Source organism: Paramormyrops kingsleyae, chromosome 14 (genome assembly GCF_048594095.1).
Source record: "Paramormyrops kingsleyae isolate MSU_618 chromosome 14, PKINGS_0.4, whole genome shotgun sequence".
In the NCBI taxonomy this organism is placed as follows: Eukaryota; Metazoa; Chordata; class Actinopteri; order Osteoglossiformes; family Mormyridae; genus Paramormyrops; species Paramormyrops kingsleyae.
Window position 1 is genome coordinate 18,071,521 of NC_132810.1, and position 15,089 is coordinate 18,086,609.

Genomic DNA, 15,089 nt, shown 5'->3' on the forward strand with positions numbered 1-15,089 from the left:
AGAGGAGCTCTCGGGCCGTCTGGAGTGACGTGCGGAGCCGCTGTCTGTCCCACAAGCCCTCGTTTACAATAATCTAACATCGACGTGTCGAAATGCTCCGTTAGAGACACACGCGGATTGAACCGTTATGGTGGATACGGGCCGTGTGGGATCAGGAGTATCGGACGCCACACACACATGAGTGGCTGGCCGGGCAGGACCGCCGACGCCCAGAGCCCGGCGAAACCCACCCTGTAGATGTAGTCGAGCAGCGGCGTGCTCTGCGAGGATGGGTCATCCAGGAGCGGCATGGTAATGGGTTCCAGCAGCGTGCTCAGGGGGAGGGCCATGCACCAGTCCAACAGGCAGAGGAGCAGGGACACCATTAGCTGGGAGAGGAAGAGTGGGGAGAGGGGGAAGAGCCCATCCATTAGTCGCACCACGACGCTCCACGTGCCTGTCCCTCACCACAACAAGCCTGGCAAAAATAGCCAGCCGGCAGCAGCGGGGGAGGGGGCGGTAGGACCCACCACTGAATTCCACTACAAATGCACTCGGCAAATGAGGGAAGCAATGCTATAAAATAACCCTGTCATTTTTTGGTTTGTTGTGCTGTGTTATTTATTTATTTTTTTTTACCTTTTTATCAGCCTCCACCGTTGAGTGCTCCGCGCTCGGCAAAAGGAACGCTATCGTGGCCACGAAAATCTGAAAAGGGGGATATTAGAGCTGAGGCATGCTGGGAAAAAAAGAAAGTGCTGGGCATTCCTTAGAAGAGGGCCTGCGTGCGTACCTCGGTGATTCTCTTGGGGAGGGAGTGCTCGTACTGCTGCAGCTGCCTCCAGTGGTAGATGAGTAGCTGAAACAGGTCACACGCCAGGTGGGCCACAACCTTATTCCCATACTTGGGGGGGGGGGGGGGGTCAGAGGACATAAAACAGACAGCATAGGGTTAATGCACACAAAGGCTGCCGCACTATTTTATTGGTTTTCGCCAAGCAGACTACATTTACGGTACATTTTATTATTTAGATGATGCTTTTATTTAAAGTGATATCACTCTGCTGACTCTGGGATTTGAGCCAGCGACCTTCCGATCACCCTAATCTGTTAAGGTAGCAGTGGATACCTGCATCAACTTAAAACCTGTACCGGGACTGGAACAAACAAAAGGAGATCCACAAGTCCAGGGCTCTGTAGAGCAGTGTATCCCAACCCAGACCTCGGACAGTCCACGTTTTTGCTTCCTCTCAGCTCCTAGCACACCTGTACCAGGTATTCGGTGTTTCTGATTGGCTGGAAGCTGGGAGGGAGCAAAAACGTGGACTGTCCAAGGGAAACACTGCTGTAGAACATTGATCTTCTGCAGCTTCCCAGGACTGGAGGAAACAGACGCACCAGCACCCAATAGACAACGCAGCTAAAATAGTTGCTAGCAGATTGGAAACGACTTTGAATAGTCAGGCAGCTAACAGCTACATCTGGTCCATGTTTGTCAACATTTTTCTGTATTTAGCAGATGCTTCTATTCAAAATGTCACAGCAGAGTGAGCCAGTCCCTGGAGCAACCAAGGATCTTTCTCCAGTACATCACTCTGGTGACCCTGGGATTTGAACCAGCAACCATCTGATCAGAGACACAGAACCCTAACCCCCTAAGCCACACGCCGTGTCCCTCACTGGACCCAGCTCTCACCTTCAGTGAGACCCCGAGGATGTTTATGGCCTCCTTGACCTGCGGGTGGTTGGTCTGCTTCAGCAGCTCCTCACAGATCCAGATCCCCAGGCTGCAGATGGCGACGCACCTGAAGGAGAGGGAGTCCGTCAGGGTGAGGGCGGGACGGCGGCGTGGGGGGAGTCCGTGAGGGTGAGGGGGGGATGGCGGCGTGGGGGGGAGTCCGTGAGGGTGAGGGGGGGACGGCGGCGTGGGGGGGGGAGTCCGTGAGGGTGAGGGGGGGACGGCGGCGTGGGGGGGAGTCCGTCAGGGTGAGGGCGGGACGGCGGGGAGTCCGTGAGGGTGAGGGCGGGACGGCGGGGAGTCCGTGAGGGTGAGGGCGGGACGGCGGCGTGGGGGGAGTCTGTGGGAAGCGTGTAACGTACCTGGCCCCTTCACACTGCTCCATCTGTGCCGTCTTAAGCAGGTTAGAGACCAGGTGATCCTTTGAAGACAGGGGGGGGGGGGGGGGGACGAATGTCAGTGACACACAGACCTCTAAGTCTGACAACAAAGTCATCACCATGGCTACAGACGGTCTGTTCACCTTTATGTCCTTGTTTACGGTGCCCTCGTTTTCCTGCGTGGTCTGCAGGAAGGGCATATGCAGGGACAGGTTGGGGAAGCACACCAGAGAGCCAAGTACCGTCTGAGCTTCGACCCGGGGGGCCTAGAGAAAGAGGGGGGCCTCACATGAATGTCATATGCGTATGTTATCTATACTTATGTGTATTTTATATATATATATATATATATATATATATATATATATATATATATATATATATATATATATATATATATATAAAATACACATTATATACTGTATAATATACAGTATACATTATATGCTGTATAATATTAATGTATTATATATATATATATATATATATATTTTATCTTTATGTGATGTTGGCACTTATTTCCTCTGTATGTATAGCACAGCCAGGGTACTTTTTGCCAGAAAAAGCATTTCACTGTATGCTGTAGCATCTATAACTACATGTGACAAATAAAGTAAGCAAGTAAGTAAGCAAGTAAGTAAGTAAGTAAGTAAGTAAGTAAGCAAGTAAGCAAGTATCTATCTATCTATCTATCTAATCTGTCTGTCAATCTATCTATCACTGAAGAAGGGAACGCCACGGGACGCCGACCAGACCCAAAGCTGCTTTGGCAGCACACACCAGCCCGGACTCACCTCCATCGAGTCTGAGTGGAGGACCCTGGCGGCGGCTGTGATGAAGTCTCCCACCAGCAGGGTGAAGCCGGGAAGCCCCAGGGAGAAGAAGCGAGGGGAGCAGTGGCGCATCAGCGTGTACAGGACGTCCTGTGGAGAGGCGGCCATGACACATGCTTCATACACACTGACTAAGGCGACACTAGCAAACGTACAACAACATGGAGCCTCACGGGGCAGGATGGTGTCACACCCAGGCTGTCACACTTTGGAATGTGAACCCCAGTCAGTGCCACAGCAGATTGGGGGGGGGGGGGGTGACGTATCCCCAGAGAGGTACCTTTATAAGCCCAAATGCTGACCTTTGTTGCCCTCTCCAAACCGCTGAGAACTTATCTGTCTCATCCATCCATCAACCCCTTTTCCTGGTCAGGGTCAGGGGTCATGTCAAAATGTTTAATTTGGGGGGGGGGGGGGAGGTTGGGGGACAGTGCCAGTATGGCAGATAGCACGGGTTACATGTAAAGGGCATGGCGCTGGGGCGGGGGTGTTATTCTCCTTATCAGACTGTTTCTTGTGTGAACAGCTAGGCCAGGCTCACAAGCCAAACGTCTGCCCCGTTTCTGAGGGGCTGTATCAGGAAGAAGAGCCAGTTTAAACATCACACCACTCCTGCACGATCATGTAGCACTACAGTGAATACCGGCAGCATTCAGCTGCTCGCTACCTGGTGAATCAATCACGTTAATTGAATGCTTTGAAAATAGAGAGTGGGGGGGGGCAGGAAAAGGGGGTGGGGGGAAAAACAACAAGCAATAAAGGGAACATGCTGTGACAGAAATAGAAAATTGGTTTAAGCGTTTGCGTAGATTCACATTTTTCCTCATTCTGCCGTAATTGACCTTTGGAACGCAATGTGTTGAACAGTCAGAGGTAATTAACAGTCGCAAACAGTTGGGTGATTACACGAAATGAGCATTTTAGTGCGACAGACAACTCTCCGAAAACATTTCCATTGTGCCCATAAGTAGGGAAACACAATTTGAAAATTTGTGTGTGGAAATGGGGTGGGGTGGGGGTACAGAGGCGGAGGAAAGGTCTTACATCAGAGCGCTTTGGATGTGCCGTTTTGTTCCCACAACAAAAGGTGCATTAACACAAATCTGAAAAGCTTAACCCCCTCGCGCAGTCATAACTAAAGAATAAAACGAAATAAAACAACCAGCAACCTCGGGCCTGATGTCTGCAGAGCGCAGAAGTCATTTCAGCTCCACAGTTACAATAATTGTACTTTTTAAGCCAAAGATGTGTGTCTTTCATTTCAATGAGGAAAATTACGCGCCTTTCTGTCCTGAAAGAAATGATTTAGAAAAAGGGGAAAAAAATAAATGCAAAAAGGTGAAAGACAAACGGAGAGCTGTGTTTCTGCTTACGGTGAAGACAGGCGCTCAGGCCCTGAACACCTGAGGACTCACTGAAGGCATGCGGAGTTAGATGGGAATTAAACAGAGCAGAGAGAGCACAGGCAGAGAGCGCCAGGAGGGTCTGGGATCAAATCCTGCACTTCTGGCCTGGGCTGAGGGTGATCTTGGGACCGACAGCTAAGACTGGACAGGGCTGCTCTTCTTAACCAGGGAGAGAATGACATTGGAGGGGGTAAAGGATCAACATAGCAGCTGCGGCCCCCGTCGTAAAGGCGAGGCCTTGGCGGTGGGGGGGGGGTGTGTGCCACTCTCCGGACATGCTGCTGCACTTAACTGCCGAGAGCGCAGCGATTCCGAGGGGGCGGTTTCCTGAGCTGAAGCTTGCTCAGCTTTTCCTGGATGTTGTGTGAACCCTTGCAGATCCACTGAATCCACGGCCGCTGGCTTTATAAGGCAGGCAGACCAGCAGGGCTGAGCTCAGGTGAACACGGACAGGTCACATGACCTCTCCCAGCACCGGTTTGGTCCTGCTGCTTTACCTGAGTACCAGCTGCTGTCAGACAGCAGCCTCCACCTGATCAGACGCAGAATCCTAACCCCCTAAGCCACACGCCCAGTGCCCAAGTTTTCTAAATCCTAAAAAAAAATATATATCAGTCAAAGCTCTTCCCCACAATAGGCACATTGTAAGACGTATTACTTCATCTACCAACATCCGTCATGCACTTTACAAAACCTCCAGAGAGACGAGGATTATGGGACTGATAATGTGCACAGGAAGTGTAAGGGAAATCAGACCCCGCGCGTGGCTGCTCTAGGACATTCTCCTGAGAAGCCCATCCGACTGGGCCTGTGGCAGCCGGGCATGAGCCCCGCTTAAGACGTTCAGGTACAACAACGGCCAGCAACATGGCGAGGTCGCTGTCAGGAACGGCCCACACTCGCCAGAGACGGGGGGCTGGGGAGGTAAAACCTTCTAGCCCCCGCCAAAACGCGTCCCCGCCGGATGCGCGCGGCAGACAGCCGTTAATTAATCACGTAGACGCGGTGGGGGCGCAAACATTATTTAATGACATGGAAACATTCTAATAAGATTGTCCTGCTGGCAGGCCCCCACGTAAACCTGGGCAGAATGCGTGCCGATTCACGCGCAAAACAAAGGAATTTAATCACGAAGATCAGCCATTACTGTACTCTTTGTGTTCTTGGGGTGCTGGGGGGGGGGAGGGGGGGGTCGCATCCCCCCCCCTCCAACAAAATGGCTCCAAGCCAAAACGTGTCACCAGCGTTCAAATTTGAGGAGGGCGGGGGTTAGGCCTTCTTCGGGGGATGAAGACGACACGTGGTGACAGACGGGGTCGCCAGGGGCCCGGGCAGAGCTGGGGGCCGCGGGGGGGCGGCCCATGCTAACGAGGCGAGAGCTGGCGGCCCGCGGCCGACGGGCCTGCTGGCTCCCACGCCTGACCAGAGAGAGACCCCCGATGCCCGCTGCTTCCCTGCTGCTTCCCCCCCCCCTCGCTCCTGCATGTGGCGGGGGCCATGGCAGTCGTGCTGGGATGGCCTTCTGCTCGCCCCATTCTCAGACACATGCGCTCCCTTCCCCGCAAACAACTGGGGCCCCACTTAGGAGTAACAGGCAGATGGAAACGCAAATACCTTCATAACGAGAAACAAACCAAATTAGGCTCCTCTTATATATTAGAGGTTTTTACTTTACCAAACCCCCCTTACGATAAGCACTCAGCCATAAATTATGCAGCTGATGTAACCTGCACGCCGTTAGACACTCATGCTGTTAACGGTGAATACGCTTAACACAGCCAGCATCTGTAGTTTTCCATTTTACATTTATAACAGCCCCGACTTGGATTCTCTCACCAGCTATTGATCGGGACGAACAAAAGCTGAGGGTCGCGAATGCCGTGGAAGCGACAGGGCGACGTTACAGTACTCTCATCCTGGATATACCTCTACTCAACGCTGATCCTGCAACAAAGGCCGCAGCATTACCCTGGGCAGCTAACTGGCTGGGAATCGCAAAAAAAAATGGCCGGAGGCGAAATGGGCAGATTACGCCCAATCAATGTCACATTACTGCGTTTTTCTTTATGAGTTAATGCTTTTCTGATGATTGATATGCATTTCTCAAAGAGATGGGGCACTCGACTGGCGGCTTTGTCCGATATACATAAAGTTAGTCACGTTTTCTTTCCTTTTGTGCTAAAAATATGAAGAAAGGCTCCGGCGCAGAGAGAAGACGAAAATGAGTGAGCAGGGAATTTTCTTTTCCTTTAACTGACAACTTGAAATCAATGCGGAATAAGATTAATACGAGGGAGAGGAACATCCAAGCATATGGAGGTATATCTGTGAGAGCAGCACAGGGCCTGTCACAAAGTTCAATTTATTGAACTGTTTAACGTAAGAATACGAAAATATGTATTAACAAACAAAAGGGCACTTCTTATTAAAGACAGATGAAGGCAAAATAATAACAGGTACGCCTGTACAGTTGCTCAGGGCTTTACAGCTCATGCCTGGACCAACAACAACAAAACACGCCACTACCTGGTCAGTGGTACCATACCGCCACCTGGTGTTCACTGGCCTGAACTACACCTCCACAATATTTCACTCAAGTCTGTATCAAGTAATATGATGCCTGTTTACCCACCTGCTGGGAACCCTTGTTCATATACCTGGGTCTATTTTGTAGCTTGACATGTCATTTACAGTTAGAAATGTGCGCTACTCTGTAATATCAGATTTGAAATATCTTTAGCAAAGCAGATGTCACACGGCACGTCCTGCGGAGGCACCAGCGGCTCACCTGATCCTCGCTGTTGAAGCCCTGGTGCATGACGTTGTAGAAGTGCACCAGGAAGTCGCTGTTAGGCAGGACGTCCTGGTGCTTGGTCATCATCTCGCAGATTAGCTTGTACGCCTGCAGCTTGCCGGCCTTGTACTCAGCTGGCAGGGTGGTGGCCTGGGGGGGTGGAGGGTTAGAAGGCTCTTGCTCGGCACAAACTAAATTCGCAAACACCCCCGACCCACAGAAAAAGAGGCCCTATGAGGAATCATTAAAGGGCACAGAAAAAGGAGAGGATACAGTTAATATCTCCACAGCACAGAGCAGCAAAAAGCTGCCAACACTGACTGACCCAGCAGCTCAAGACGTAGCATGCAGGAGAAATAAAAGAAGAACTAAATAAATAAAAAACACCTGAAAATGTTCGTTAGCAAAATGGGGGGGGGGGGGCGACAGAAACGCGAGGTGTGAAAAACTCGGCACGCGGTAACAAAAGTCACGAAAGAGTGTGAAAAACACAGGCGCTAAAATGGCAGAGGGAGCGTGAAAAGCCAGGAGGCGCTGCTGCGCACGTGCCAGTGGGCACTCTGGAATGCACGGGGGGGGTTAACCGGGAGACTTGGGGTCCTCTCACCTTGAACAGCCAAGAGGCGAACATCCTGAGGGGCGGGATGAGGGGCGGCCGCGGCGGCGAGGACTGATTGTCCACGCTGATGCCCAGGTTATCCCGGATCTGCAAACACAGGTGCCGTCAGCCACACCCCACTGCCCCCGCCCCCTTGAGGGCCCTTCTCCACCACACACCAATCAGGACCCTGCCTTTACCCATTCTGACTTACTGTAGTGCTTCACAAGGTCTTATAGCCTTAACAGACTAGCTCAAGCTCACACTGACCCATTACCAACATTTTGCTGTTGTGTGGAGTTTCTCTGCAGACAACAAATACCACTGGAGTGATCTTTGGGTCCAATCATCCAAAAACAATGCACGGTTCAGCAGCATATACATTTAGACTTTCAGACACCAGCTTCCAAGTCCCCAAAGTTTATCAAGAAGAAATACACCTGTAGCACTTTGACACCCAGACCCATCCCGCGTGCGCTGGGCAGAGGATTACCTTTGCCAGTTTGTGCCAGAGCTCGTGCAGATACAGGAACACCTTGGCGTGTATTTGAGGGTTACGGATGCTGTTGACGTCGCCCAGGATTCCCAGAATCCTCCTCCAGAGCACGGCGGCAGAGTCAGCGTGCCAGCCGGTGAGGCTGCCCCCGGCGATGATGCTGATGTCGTCGGTCAGGCACTCGCTGCTGTCTGCGGGGCCGACAGGGTGGTTGCGTCAGCGTGAGAAAGGATTCATGTGACGGCCCTCTGACCGAGCCCATGCTACCAATCCACATCGATCACATATCGTAATGCACATGTCTACGCTTTCAAATCAATTACTAAAAAATGGATTACAGGGCACTTTAATTTGTGACCATCAATCAGATACCCTCTTTGTAGATGCTTGGTTATTGCACCTATAAAAGGTCAGGAGGAGGGGCACTGTAAAGGTCAGCCAATAGGAAGCTTGAGGAGGCGGAACCTTTGTACATTAAATGATACGAGACTGAGAATGTAACGCAAGCTCTGTAACTGAAACTACCCCGATAAACACTCCTGCCATTCAGAAGAGAACTTCACAAAACTGCACAATAAGCAGCAGAGGGTTTGTTTACTGAGACACTGAAAAAAATGCTGACAGGCAGAAAGAAGACAGTGCTAGGAGTGAGAAACGCAGCGGAGGAGAGAAGCGAAAACATGCAGAGCACGTGTATTCTGGCGTGTGAAGCCCAACGGAGAGCTAAGCGAAATCGGCAAGAAGATGGAGCTGGGCGGAAGGCGGGAGAGCGATAGACGGCCCTATCCCTCAGCGGAACGCAGCCCCCTCCCAGCATCTGGGACGGACCGGATCGCCGGCACACTGGCAACCAAGCAGCATGGTATGGGGGAGAGAGGAAGGGGCGGGGGGGAAGGTACCCAGATCCTCCATGTGCAACACAGACTGGTGCATGGTGTCTTCCAGGAGGGGGGGGCTGTGCTGGGGGCGGGGCAGGGAAGCGGGCTGGGGAGGGAAGGCACACTCAGGACCTGGAACAGGGAGAGACGGCAGTGCCGGACAGAAACAGGTCACAACACCAACACGATGGCCATAAATTCACAATGAATGAATGAATGAATGAATGAATGAATGAATGAATGAATGAATGATGAATGAGCACACGGACGCCACACAACAATTACATGACTCTGGGAGTCCCCACAGGGAAGCCCACGTTGTACAGTACAAACCAACTCGATATATGAGGTCATCGTGCCAGCAACCAAGAGTCATTGCTTCAGCATTAACAAATGAGAGGACACTCACAGATGCAGGAGGAAACCAACCATACAAATGTGACCTAAACTCGTTCTAATCACACAAAAAAATGAAAATGAAATCCTGCAGAGGGCGTAGCAGTTAAAGCCCAGTGGGGCACCGACAGCAGCCATGCAGGTGGTGCAGCGGTGAGGGATGATGCCCATAACCAGGGAGCAGACAGCTGAAGTGCTAGGGGGCGCCCTTGAGCAGCCTAGCGGAAGGCACTTAACCCTTAATGGCTCCAGTGGAGGTGGCAGCTGTATGAATCCGCCTTGAGTAAGAGGCAGCCGGGCCGCTGCACGTAAGCGAGACCCAAAGGGGCTGGCGAGCGTGTCCAGCTGTGTAAACCTCTCAGAGGGAGAAGGGCCTGCTGAGCAAACCCACGGGCCACTGGGCGAGGGCTCCGCATGATGAACGCCAGGCTTTCAGCTGGGGGGCTCTCAGGTAGTCAGGGGGCTGACAGGTAACAGGAACCATGGATGAGGCAGATGGGTGGTCCAGGGCATAAACAGCATAGCATGTCCCAGTATCGATTCCAGTGAGGCAGGTGAGGACTCCCCCCACCAGGAAGCTACATCCACACCTTCCTGTGCTGTTTCCAAGGCAAGAAAAGAAGCCTTTTGAGGGGGCCAATCAGGGGGGAGGATTGACGAAGCAGGGAGGGCGTGCTGCTCACATCTCGAGGGGGGAAGGAGAGCACCTTGGGCGGGCTCAAGACCCTCCTCTTGTTCTTGGTACCTGAACGCTGACAGACCTCAGATCACCTCTCACACACTGTCACTACGGTTCCTATCAGCCATTTAACATTTGGCCATGAAACTCTTCAAACACATTTAAGTTAATGACGGCACATCAATATTCCTCCCTGTCCCTGCGCAGAGGATTTACGATTCAGCCCGCAAGCTGCCAAGCAGCACAGACACACACTCCATCCATCCATCCATCCATCCATCCATCCACTTTTCCTCTACGGCAGTGTTTCCCAATCCGGTCCTTGGGGACCCACAGACGGTCCACATTTTTGCATGTGGACCGTCTTTGGGTTCTCGAGGATCCGGTCAGGAAACTAAAAGGTAACTGCACAGCCCCCCCTGTCAGTTCCCAGTATCTCTCTGAACCAATCAATTTTCCTTCAGCCCTCAGAACATTTTCGCGTAAGTAAAACTCTCACAAGCGAAAACTTCACGACAGCCAATCAGCCATATATCTACCAACTGCTGAATCCAATGTTGTTGATGCTTCCAGAGGCAGCAGCCATTTATAACCTCTATGTTCTCACCATCAGCACTGAAATTAACTGCAGATCTTTAATTTTCTTGATTTGCAGTCCCTTCCCGCTGTTCTTTAACTTTCCTTTGTCTTCACTTCCCACGGAAAGTGCGGTCCTTAGCATACAGATGACTGTTGATGTTTCTTCCTCCAATCTTGCCCTGCATTTGTCTTCTTCACATCCAGCTTCTCTTATATGTTTAACATATATAGTGACAGCACTCATCCTGGTCTATCTCCCAAACCATTTCTTCATTTACCATCCTACCAGCGAATTTTCCATCGATCCTTAAGAAGGACAATAAGATGCCCTGATACACCTAAGTTCTTGAGAACATTCCATAACTTGACATAGTCGATACAATTGAAGCCTTTGCTGTAATCAATGCTTTACTCACGCTGACCTCCTCCTGGCATTCCTTGGATCTCTCTGTTATCCATCGTAAGTCAGCAACGTTGACTCAGCCATTTCTGAATAGAGGCAATTCTCTTTCTATGCAAGGTTATAATCACCACTGAATCCTCTTTGGCATGATCTGATTGGCATGTGATAGGAGGGAAACTTCATGATAGTTTGCACCCTCCTTCAGATCACTGTTCTTTGGTATTGGAATATAAACCACTTTCCATTAGGAGCCCTTAAAGTTTTCCAAATTTTGTCAACACTGATTCCGCTTCTTCAAAGGACGGTGTCCGGACTCTTCAGTAATGGTGTTGAAAGAAAGAACGGGGTCATTTTTCAATGCTTCTGGTTTCCAGGGGCCAAACTCCACCAAGTTCCAAGGCACTGACCGTCTGACTCATGGTACTGTGCGACTAAAGCCACAGAGAAACATGGCTGGCCTCTACCAAACGGGCCTCCTCATCTCTAAATCTAAGCCACCATTACCCACATTCAGACGCTCACGGGTTACACCTCCCAGGGCCAGGACACCAGAAAATCTTCCCCTTTCAAGACGTGCCTTCATCTCATTTACACCAACCAATGAATATCAACAGAGCTCCACCTCGCCAGGGAACAGGCAGGTGAGGCGGTAGGGCGGGTCACCCGGGTACCTGCCAGCGCCTCAGTGAGGCTCCTCTGCGGGTCGGGATCGATGCCCACGTCGTGGGGCGACGGGGGCTCCGACTCCTCCTCAAAAGTCTGCCACGACAGGCAGACGTCGGCGTCGTTCAGGTAACCGTTGGAAGTTTCGCTGCTGACGCTTTCGCCTGGACGCAGGGAAGAGACACGCAAAGTCCATCGCACAGGCAAAAATGGTGAAGCTAGTAAAGTCGTCGGCGTAGGGATGGGTGAAGGTGCTCTTTCATACTTTTCTCTCGGAGTTTAGCCCGTCCTCCCCCCATAGACCCGTCTCCTGCGCATTCCAGCTCCGCGGGGCTGCTGCTCCGCCTGATGAAGATCTGATAGCCCGGGAAGGACATACCATTAAAGTCATGCAACCAATGAACAGAGTATTTACACAACACACTATATGGAAGAAATAATACTTTAAAAAAAGGAAAAACAAAACTTATTTTATAATCCCTTCTGTTCCAGGAACGCCTATACTTGCCTTAATGTTGCACTGTCTGCTCATTTGAATAGCAGTCTTAATAGGTTCTTGCTTTGTTTGGGAGATGTTGTGTAGCTCCTGCTCTGGTACCGCTTACACTGTACCTGGGCGTTCACTGGCAGCTCAGCCTAGCTGCATTTACGCCTAATCGGCTCTTTGACAGCCGTATGTTTGTAATGTGCCATTGGCCTCACTTGAACATCGCCTTGGGCAAAAGCACTGGCTAAATAAAATACATGCAAATGTAAACTGTCCAATGAGAAGTCCCACTAAGACTTTGGGGTTCCCATATTCCATATGAAGGTCGAATGAAACTCAGCGCCGTAAACATACACAAGGAGCTGAGAAGCGACCTTTGTGAACTGAAGAAATCTCACAGATCCAGGTACTTAAGCTGCAGTTGATTAACAGGCTGCTGCCTGTGCTAATGGTGTTAAGGGAGAGAGAGTGACACTGGGCCCAGGGCAGTGATGCAGACCCCCTCTACTGCACAACCGCGTGACATGAAGCGCGACGGCCGCTCACCGTCGGCAGCTCGTTGCCCTTCCTCCCGGTGAGCCCGCCATCACACGCCGCCGCCTGGCAGTCCCCGCTCCCGGCAGTCGGAGAGTACTCCTTCTTCTGACCTGTGATTCAGACAGGCGTGGAAAGAGGTCACACTGAGATAGACAGTGTTTGTACACTGATAAGAGGAACCATGATAGAGAAGTGCTGTTATTACATCTGAGGCAGCAAAGCCTCACTCAATGGCCTCGACAATGATTTCACCAGCACTGGGTATGTGGAGTGTCTGAGGGTCTGCAGTGCAGTGCTTGTTCCTGGCGTTAAACTGAGTGAGAGTGTTGACTGTGGTGCACTCCCTTCTGGCACTTACATTGCGTGACATGAAAGCCATCCCCTGTCGACTGCGTGATGTCAGAGGTACTGCTGCTTCGGGGCAGTGGGCTCTCCCCATCACCAGACTCCCCATCCCCCCCACTCTCTGGCAGCTGGCCCTCCTCCACATCTGTAGGGACAAAGGTGAACTAAGCATCGAGCCCTGGTATCACGGCCCCTGGCCCCGCCCACACATTCACTTCAGTGTTACACTGCCCCTGGCCCCGCCCACACATTCACTTCAGTGTTACACTGCCCCTGGCCACGCCCACACATTCACTTCAGTGTTACACTGCCCCTGGCCCCGCCCACATACTCCATAGCATCATACTCTCTACCCCGCCTACAAATCCATGCGAGTTCCCTACAATTCCAGTATTCTTGCCCCACTTAAAATTTCAGCTTCAGATTCAAAAACAGAGAATGAATCACATTTCCAGAATCACACCAAATTACAAACTTATACCCCATCAGGGTGAGAGGACCTCAGCTAAGACACCAAACACACACACACACAGGCAGTAAAAAGGAAGACAGTAAAAGAAAGCTCTGTGTGGGCTTTACCTGAGAGTTTGTGAGAGCAAGAGGTGGAAGAGATACCAGGCAAGAGAGAGCTCACAGTGTGAAGAACAGGCACGCTTTTAGCAGTAGGCAAAGCCTCGTAAAGATGGACACAGTTGCTGATAGACTGGCTTCGCTTAGCTTCCGAGAAAAAGGAGCGAGAGAGGAACACACACAGGAGAAAGAAAAAATAAAAAAAATAAAATCAATAACATCACAGACAGGGGAACCGTAAGAAATCATTAATTCTAAAATACAAGGCAGAGCCATTCCAGCTCATTTTCATTTAAATTGATTTTCCTAAGGTCACAGACCTGGAATGCAATTATATTGTTGCTCGATATTCGCTGCCCCAATTTTTTTTATCCCCCTCCGTAAGAAAGTCCTTTGAGAACAATTATCTGGATTTATAATATGTATCAGCCTCATTTATGCGACAAGTTGGGTTTTATGCATTTGAATAAAGGTTCAATCTATTTTCCATCATGTGTGATAGTACAGGACTGAGAAGGGGCTCGGTGTCAGTGATAACTTGCCGGCCTGCTACATGCACGGCGCAGACGGGCCTTTCATTACAAACCGCCAAGTCGTTTCAATCACAGCGCAGTCTACGTGCTTTAATTGCAGTCTGCCCTACTATTTGGGGTGCATATTCTACCACACATTTATACAGACAGAAGAAAGGCCTGCATTTTAAATGTATTTGAAACCAGTTCTTTTTGTCAAAGCATTAATGAGAAAAAAAAATATATACCATACCTCAATTTGTTACAGATCACTTTGCGTTCAATTACGTGATGTACGTACAGACTACAGACACTAATACACATGCACTACATCACAAATACATTGCACTTAGTCGTTTTATGCAACCACAACATCTAGGACAATATACAGGACATTGTGGAAGAAGAGTGCTGTTTTTAAAAAACGATTAATTACTGCATGTTTTTGTTTGCCTCTGTGTAGCTAGCTAGCTAGGTTTACCGATGAATACATTTTAATAAGCATTAATTACTTTCTTAATTAAACGATTAAAACAGCCATGTAATTGATGTCTGGGCTTTTTAGATGAAAGGGGATGTCGGTGCGTCTGAAGTTCGACGCGTGAGATACGGAGAGGGACCCACAGGGGGGCGGTAACTGACGGGGCCCCAGAGGGGTGGAGCTTACAGCCAGGTTACTAATGTCCCTACTCAACAAGCTCCTGTCACATAGAAGCTATCAGCAAACAACTGAAGGGGAAGATACACTGGCGCCACCTGCAGGTGGCTTAGGGGCAACACATTTAATGAAAAAAATTTCAATTGCTAAAAAACTGG

At 50.4% G+C, this 15,089-nt stretch overlaps 1 protein-coding gene across 5 annotated transcripts in view; it reads right to left on the reverse strand.

Moving 5' to 3' along the window:
* The window catches only part of ralgapa2 (Ral GTPase activating protein catalytic subunit alpha 2), a 92,231-nt gene that overhangs the window by 45,803 nt on the left and 31,339 nt on the right, over positions 1 to 15,089 (reverse strand). For 2 of the 5 annotated variants that reach the window (XM_072698744.1, XM_072698747.1), the window contains exons 17-32: positions 13,771 to 13,908; positions 13,205 to 13,336; positions 12,856 to 12,956; positions 12,088 to 12,178; positions 11,831 to 11,986; positions 9,124 to 9,234; positions 8,222 to 8,415; positions 7,738 to 7,836; positions 7,125 to 7,280; positions 2,892 to 3,020; positions 2,241 to 2,363; positions 2,080 to 2,138; positions 1,676 to 1,784; positions 773 to 883; positions 619 to 687; positions 231 to 368 (exon numbers count right to left, since the gene is read on the reverse strand). In XM_072698744.1, the coding sequence (XP_072554845.1) occupies positions 231 to 368; positions 619 to 687; positions 773 to 883; positions 1,676 to 1,784; positions 2,080 to 2,138; positions 2,241 to 2,363; positions 2,892 to 3,020; positions 7,125 to 7,280; positions 7,738 to 7,836; positions 8,222 to 8,415; positions 9,124 to 9,234; positions 11,831 to 11,986; positions 12,088 to 12,178; positions 12,856 to 12,956; positions 13,205 to 13,336; positions 13,771 to 13,908 (1,916 nt within the window). The remainder of the gene's footprint in view (positions 1 to 230; positions 369 to 618; positions 688 to 772; positions 884 to 1,675; positions 1,785 to 2,079; positions 2,139 to 2,240; positions 2,364 to 2,891; positions 3,021 to 7,124; positions 7,281 to 7,737; positions 7,837 to 8,221; positions 8,416 to 9,123; positions 9,235 to 11,830; positions 11,987 to 12,087; positions 12,179 to 12,855; positions 12,957 to 13,204; positions 13,337 to 13,770; positions 13,909 to 15,089) is intronic. The other 3 variants (XM_072698748.1, XM_072698745.1, XM_072698746.1) reach the window with 2 other exon arrangements.